The 8,218-nt window shown below is 35.9% G+C and overlaps 1 protein-coding gene across 1 annotated transcript in view; it reads right to left on the reverse strand.

Moving 5' to 3' along the window:
* Cngb3 (cyclic nucleotide gated channel subunit beta 3) overlaps positions 1 to 8,218 on the reverse strand; it is a 214,879-nt gene that overhangs the window by 37,235 nt on the left and 169,426 nt on the right. Inside the window, 1 exon segment of the mRNA XM_031368771.1 lies at positions 5,107 to 5,190. Within this exon segment, the coding sequence (XP_031224631.1) occupies positions 5,107 to 5,190 (84 nt within the window).

Below are 8,218 nucleotides of genomic sequence, written 5' to 3' on the forward strand. Positions count from 1 at the left end.
AAAAAAAAAAAAAAAAAAAAAAAAACAACCTATTAGCCTGATTTCCTTTTTCTTTTTTTCTTTACTAAAGAACTATTTATCTTTAGATTTGACAAAGGTCACACCTGACAAACTGACAACTTCTCTCTCCCAACTTCTAACAACTTCTGCCTCTACTTACATAATTTGTACATTTTCCAGTTATATATTTGTTTAAATTCTCTTTCATCAGGTCTACCCTTCTCATGGCTGTATTTTAGAATCAGATGGGTTTTCTCTAAATGCTAATATATAGACTTCATCAGAACTAGGTGTGGAGCCCAGACTCCTGTGTTCATACGATGCTGATATAGTGTGAGGTGTTGCATTAACACTAGACTATAAAACCCCAGGACAGGGCACTTGTCTTTGTCTAGTATCTGTCTTAGAGTATTCAAAACCACATTTTGCTTATGAAATAAATAACACTGTTTTAACATGTCTTATTGTAGTTCTTGATATTCTTGCTGAAGACACAATTCCTTCCTATCTGCTGTTAGTTCTTTTCCATACTCATGCAACACTTGAGTTCACTTCTGTTTATTTCCCAAGACTTACTACAGCTTTCTGCAGAAGTCTTCCAGGTCCTGCCCTTGCTTTATGTCCTATAACATGGTGCTTATTCACACTGTTTTGGGATGAGGCATGTGTTTCTTATCTGCACTCATTTGTGAACTCCTCAAGGTCTCAGGTCATCTCCATATTTTTGTATTGTACATTTTCATTTATTTTAAAATTTTATTCATTTTTTAGAAATCCATACCAATATATATTATATGTTGAACATATCCCACCACACCCTCCTACCTTTCTTTTTTAACTGCATTTGTTAGTCTCCTTTGTTCTCCTAGACATTTTTACTTCTACTTTGATATCATATAAACACATAGTTTAATGTTCTATTTTTTAATTTTTTATTATTAGCTTTATCATTGAGTTAGTTTCTCTAAATATAAAATTCAGGATCTCATTCTCTTTCTTTTTTTTGGACAAGAACTTGCTCTGTAAATTAGGAGACCTAGAACTCCCTATGTAGTTCCTGATAACCTTGACTTGTGATCCTGCTGAGAGCTGTGATTATAGATATATTCTTTTTTTCATAAAAAATTATTTATTTTTCTTTGATTAAACCTTTATTGCATTATGATGAGAAAAGATACAGGATTTCAGTTTTCCTGGACTTGTTAACATTTAAAAACATATTTTAAGTAAATAGAATTACAGCACATTCTTGTTTCTCTTTTGTACCCCAACTCCTCCCAGAGACCCCCCTTCAATACCTGCAATTCCTTTTGTTTTTTAATTTTGTCATATTCTTTAAAATTTATAAAATATTGTAACAATAAAAATGAGTATTATAAAAGTTTTTGATATAAAACAATCAATTGAACAGTCCTAAGTAGATGCTTGTCTGCAGCAATACTGAAAATACATGTGTTTTTCTCAATATAAATTTTAAATAACTCCAAACATATTAGCTATATATTTTAAAATAATATATCACTACTAGTTTTTTTTAAATGAACATAAATAGATAAAGTTTTTTTGTTTGTTTGTTTTGTTTTGTTTTTAGTAGAGCTTAAAATCTTGGCTCTTACTGTAGAACAAGCCCAAAATAAGAACAATATTTAGAATTGGAGTTCATTGTAATAAGGCTGTACTTCAATGTCCCTCACATTGCCAAAGGATTTTACCTCCCTAGTAGCTAAGCTAAGAGTTGACAGTTCTGCTGCACCAAGGAGTGAACTGTAGGCTTGATTTTTGGATACAGATTTCCCACTATGGTCAAAGCTGTCTGATTTAGTGATTGTCTTCATTCTCAGCCCACAGAGAACAGGTTACACTCATTTAAGAAATGGTGTGTGTATTAAGATGGTCTGTCCGTGAAGTCATTCACCAACTGTTTCAATTAATAATGGTTCTGCTTGGAGGGTAGCACAGACATTGGGTGAGGGTAAGAATCTGGTCCATTGGCTGTGATGATTTTGAAAAGCATTCATCTCAGAGAAAGAGTAACTTATAAAGTCCTTTTCTTCAAACGTGATACAATAGTTGCAAACATCAAGCAAAGCATTCAGTCTCTCTCTTTGTTGTTCACTTACAAGCTACCTCCCAAGTTAATTGTTTGGGTTTCTTTTGGCTGTATAAATAATTTTGAAATACATAAGATGTTCTGAAAACCATAGTATAGTGTAAAACATCAAAGAAACAATCCTACTAATAGGCTAAGATAGGAAAAGCATGATTTCAAGACCATTATGTGGTACATAGCAAGACACTGTCAGGTACAAACAAGCAGAAAGTATATATGGATTGTACAATATTGGACCTATTTCTCCAATCACCAAATTAGAGAGACCATTGGATGAGAACCAACAAATTTCCAGTTCCTCATACTTCTGAATTTGAATCCATTAGGATAATGTTAATTTTCGTATTAAGAGATATTAAGAAAAAGTAATTGTTACTTCCTGTTATTTTTGTTGTTAAAGGTGGAATTAGATTTGTGTGGATTTGTTGAAAGGTTACTTTCTTGCTTCTTCTAGGGTGTATTTACTCCTTATGTTGGTGCTTTCCATCTATTACCCTTTGCAGGGCTGGATTTGTGGAAAGATATTGTATAAATTTGGTTTTGTCATGGAATATCTTGTTTTCTCCACCTATGGTAATTGAGAGTTTTGCTGGCTATAGTAGCCTGGGCTGGCATTTGTGTTCTCTTAGGGTCTGTATGACATCTGCCCAGGATCTTCTAGCTCTCATATTCTCTCGTGAGAAGTCTGGTGTAATTCTGATAGGCCTGCCTTTATATGTTACTTGGTCTTTTCCCCTTACTGCTTTTACAGTTCTTTCTTTGTTTAGTGCATTTAGTGTTTTGATGATCATGTGACAGGAAGAATTTCTTTTCTGGTCCAGTCTCTATGGAGTTCTGTAGGCTTCTTATCTGTTCATGAGCATCTCTTTCTTTAGGTTGGGGAAATTTTCTTCTATAATTTTGTTGAAGATATTTACTGGCCCATTACTTTGGGAGTCTTCACTCTCTTCTAAACCTATTTTCCTTAGGTTTGGTCTTTTCATTGCGTCCTGGATTTCCTGGATGTTTTGGATTAGGAACTTTTTGCTTTTTGTGTTTTTTTTTTTGACTGTTGTGTCAATGTTTACTATGATATCTTTTTCCCCTGAGATTCTCTCTTTTATCTCTTATATTCTATTGGTAATGCTCCCACCTATGACTCCTGATCTCTTTCATAGGTTTTCTAACTCCAGGGTTGTCTCCCTTTGTGATTTATTTATTGTTTCTATTTCCATTTTAGATCCTGGATGGTTTTGTTCATTTCCTACACCTGTTTGATTGTCTTTTCCTGTCATTCTTTAAGGGATTTTTGTGTTTCCTCTTTAAGGGCTTCTAACTGTTTACCTGTGTCTTCCTGTATTTCTGTAAGGGAGTTATTTATGTCCTTCTTAATGTCCTCTATCATTACCATGAGAAGTGATTTTGTATCTGAATCTTGCTTTTCCAGTGTGATGGTGTCCAGATCTTGCTATGGTGGGAGTATTGGATTCTGATGATGCCAAGTAACCTTGGTTTCTGTTGCTTATGTTCTTATGCTTGCCTCCTGCTATCTGGTTATCTCTAGTGCTACCTGCCCTTGCTAAATCTGACTAGGGCCTGTCCTTCCTGTGATCCTGGTTGTGTCAGAACCCCTCAGAATCAAGCTGTCTCTGTGATCCTGTGATTTTGGGATCCTGTGATCCTGGGACCATTAGAGCACTTGGGTGTAGAGCTTACTCTGGGTATTATGGGACTTGTTGCAGAGTTTGAGCTCAAGGTCTGCCCAGACAGACTGGAAGCAACTTGTGCCACCGGACTGGCCAAGTTCCTGTGTGCCTGGGTCCTGCTGTTCCCAGTTATTCCTGGTGTTGGGACATATGTAGTGTCCTCCTCACCTCTGATCCTATAATCCTGGGTGTTTTAGAGTGCCTGAGAATAGAGCTTCCTCTGGGTGTTGTGGGACTGGCTGCAGAATTTGTGTCCAAGGTATACTTAGGGCACTGGCCCAGACCTATATATATATATTCTTTTTTTTTTTTAAGATTTATTTTATTTATTTTATGTGTATGAGTACATGAGTACACTGTAACTGTGCAGATGGCTGTGAGCTATCATGTGGCTGCTGGGAATTGAACTCAGGACCTATGCCAGCCCCACTCACTCCAGCATAATTCACTGTAGCTGTCTTCAGACACTCAGAAGAGAGCATCCAGTCTCATTACAGGTGGTTGTGAGCCACCATGTGGTTGCTCGGATCCGAACTCAGGACCTTTGGAAGAATAGTCAGTGCCCTTACCTGCTGAGCCATTTTTCTGGCCCCTAGATTTATTCTTAATTATGTTTAAGATAATGATCAGAGCCAGGCTTGGTGACAAACACCTCTAATCCCAATACTTGAGAGGCACAGATAGGCAGATATCTATGAGTTGCAGGGCAACCTGGTTTACATAGTGGGTTCCAGGGAAGTCAGGACTACATGATGAGACAGACTCGTTTATCTGTATAAAAATACAGGTACAATATTTGGAAATAGTTAATATTTTTTCATGATGAATTTCATGTTTGTCATTTATATGTTTTCTATTTAAGAAATAATGAACATGTAGTACTTTTGTAGTCATCAAATTCACAATAAATGCTTAAAAATTATCATTGATTACACTGTGAGCAAAATAGAACAGAGATAGCTTGCTGATATCACAAAAGTCAAAAGCACATGTCACATCTACATTCTACATTTTATCTTTCATTTAATGTATTTAAACTTGATGGTGCATTGTGATTGGTAATTTAAATTTATACAAAGAGCTTTTGAACTATCTACATGTCTATTCTATGATCTATGCAATTGAACCTACATTATCTTGTTCCATTTGAACTCCAAGCATTCATTGTCATTTTGTAGAATTTTGTATGTCATAGTGTTTTATAATATGGAAGTCACTCTGGACAGATTTTATTTAAAATACATTATTGACCTATGTCCAAATTCTTCCAATGCACTATTAACTATGCACCTGAAAATAGCATGCACTCACCTTTTTGCAGACAAAGTCACCAGGTAAATAAATAGTGGATTTCAATCTTAGCAGCAGGTCATAGATCATCTGCGTGTCACAGCCCTTGATAAGGAGAACAATAATTTTACAGACACAGCAAAGCAATAAAGATAGTTAATAGACACCTGTCTTCATCTCCAATTGCTAACTTACAACAGTTGTGGACTTGCCTTGACCTACACTGTTTAGAAAAATGAGAGCAATATTAAGAGCTGCAAACTCGATAAAGAAATATGTGTGGAGTGAGTTGTCTCTACTACCTATTATTATTCAATTGTGCTCTCATTCTTCTAAACTATATAATTATTATAAAAAAGTACTCATAAATGAAACTTTACATGGTGCTTAATTATAGGTATTAATGATTATGTTTAGGCATGTTTGGATTAACACAATTTACAGTATTTGATAAGCAGCTTTCTTTTGTCAAACATCATGAATAAAATTTTGATATTACTTAACTCTTTAAACTTATGTGTGTTGTTCTTCTCCAACATAATTATTTTCTTCATAGAGGCAGGAAAATACACATAAAAACAGTATCTGCAGTATTTAAAGTATTGTGTGGGAGAGTTTCCTTTAGTCACCTTTCGGTGACCACTTGCCTATTGGGTGATTATTTGTCTTACTCAAGCTTATACCCTCTATGATCTGTGACCTTTTTTTCTTTCATTGAAGATAGATTGTATCCTTATACAATATATCCTGATCATACTTTCACCTACCTCCATTTCTTCCACTTCTTCCCCACCTCCCATCTACTTTGGATCCACTCCCTTTCTATCTCTCACTGGAGAATAACAGACTTCTAAGAGATAACAACCAAACATTACAAAATAAAATATAATATGACAAAGGAAAGACTATCATATTGAAGTTGAACACAGCAACCTAACAGAAGAGTCCTAAGAGCAGCCACAAGAGTCAGAGAAGGGTCCTAAGAGCTGCTACAAGAGTCAGAGACCCAGTTGTTCTCTAAGTTGGTAATCCAATGAAAATACTAAGCTAATAGCTATCTATCTATGCATCTATCTATGTATCTATGTATGTATCTATGTATCTATCTTTATCTATCTATCTATCTATCTATCTATCTATCTATCTATCTATCTATCTATCTATCCATCCATCCATCCATCCATCTATCATCTATCTGCAGAGTATCTGTTGCAGACCCTGTAGGCCCTATGTTTGGTGCTTCAGTCTTTGTGATCTCATAAGTGCCTTGCTTAATTGATTCAGAGGGTCCTGTTCTCCTGGTGTCCTCTATCTTTTCTAGCTCTTACATATTTTCTACCAATTTCACAGGATTCTCTGAGCTCAGAGGGGAGGGCTTTGATCCAGGTCTCCACTTTAGACTGTATATTCTCTGTCTATGGGTCTCTGCATCTGATCCCCTCTGCTGCTAGAGGAAGTTCTCTGATGATGACTGAGTATAGCAGAATATCATTAGAAATCATTTTATTGATTTTTTTCTTTACTTGACCAGTTCTGTTTGGTTTTACCATAGGTCTTTGGTTCTTGGTTACCCAAGCAGTGCTGGATATGGGTCCCTTCTTACAGAATGGGACTTAAGTCAAATCAGACATTGATTGGCTATTCCCACAAGTTCCAAGCTATTGTTGCCCTAGCATATTTTGCAGGCAGGATAAATTGTAGGTCAAAGTTTTTGTGGTTGTGTTTGTGTCTAGGTTTCTCTTACAGTAGCCTGCACAGTACCTTCCTGTACCAAAGAGGCTAGAACTTAGGAGTGAAGGCTACATGTAGGCACCTGCTTGATGTCTCTGTGTTCAATGAATTCTGTGGAGGTTGTCCTTGGTAATGGAGCCTCACTGTCAGTTTTTCGAGAGCATCCCTTTATTTTAACAGCATCCTGGGTTGTTTGGGGCTTTCCTTGGTACCCTCTTTGTCAACAACTCAATTGAATGTAACCCAGTACCTCCACTGAAGCTTTGCTTTATTCCAAGAGATGGCCAGTTGAGATACTGTATTCATTAGAATCATTTTCATAGATTCCAGGAAGTTTCCAGAGCACTAGGTTTTCATACCACTCCTGAAATGCTTCCCAATTTCAGTCAAATTTCTCTGTACTCTATCCTTCCATCCAATCTCCCTTCTTGCCCACACTGGTCTTTCCCAATCTCATCTACAGCCATCACCAGAACACTTGTAAGATCTATTCAATTTCCTCTTCCCAGGGATATCCATAAGCCCTCCCTCCTCTTTACCTAACTTCTCTGTATTTACAGATTGTAGCTTTATCATCATTTAATTAGCAGCTAATATCCACTAACAAGTGAACATGTACCACATTTGTCTTTCAGTGTCTAGGTTACCTTACTCAGGATGATTTTTTTTTCTAGCTCTACCCATTTGCTTGCAAATTTCATAAAGTTATTTTTTTAAACAACTGAATAATACTACATTGTGTAAATATACATTTTCTTTATCATTAATCTGTTGAGGGACATAAATGTCATTTTTAGTTCTGGGTATTATAAATAATGCCACAATTATCATGTGAGCAAGTATCTTAGTGGTATATGGAACATCCTTTGGGTATATGCTCAAGAGTGCTAAACCTGGGTCTTGAAGGAAATCAAATCCCAATTTTTTGAGGGAATTCTATGTTGACTTCCATAGTAGTTGTATAAGTTTGCACTCCCACCAGCAATGAAGGAGTGTTCACCTTGCTCCACATCCTCATCAGCATGAGCTGTCACTTGTGTTATTATCTTTACCATTCTGACAGCTGTAAATTAGAATTTCAAAATAGTTTTGATTTGCATTTCCCTGATGGATTTTGAGCATTTTTAAAAAAAGGTTTCTAAGCTATTTGAGATTTCTGTGTTGAGAATTCTGTTTAGATCTCTAAACTCCATTCTAAATTCTATTATTTTTGAGGTTTTTGATATCTAATTTCTTGAGTTCTTTATATACTTTGGAGATGAACCCTCTGTTATATGAGGATTTGGTGAAAATATTTTCCCATTTTGTAGGCTACCATTTTTTCTGATTGATGGTATCCTTTGCCTTACAGATGCTTTTCAGTTTCATGAGGCCCATTCTTTTTTTTTTTTTTTGTAGATAT

This window comes from Mastomys coucha, unplaced genomic scaffold (genome assembly GCF_008632895.1).
Source record: "Mastomys coucha isolate ucsf_1 unplaced genomic scaffold, UCSF_Mcou_1 pScaffold14, whole genome shotgun sequence".
NCBI classification, from domain to species: domain Eukaryota; kingdom Metazoa; phylum Chordata; class Mammalia; order Rodentia; family Muridae; genus Mastomys; species Mastomys coucha.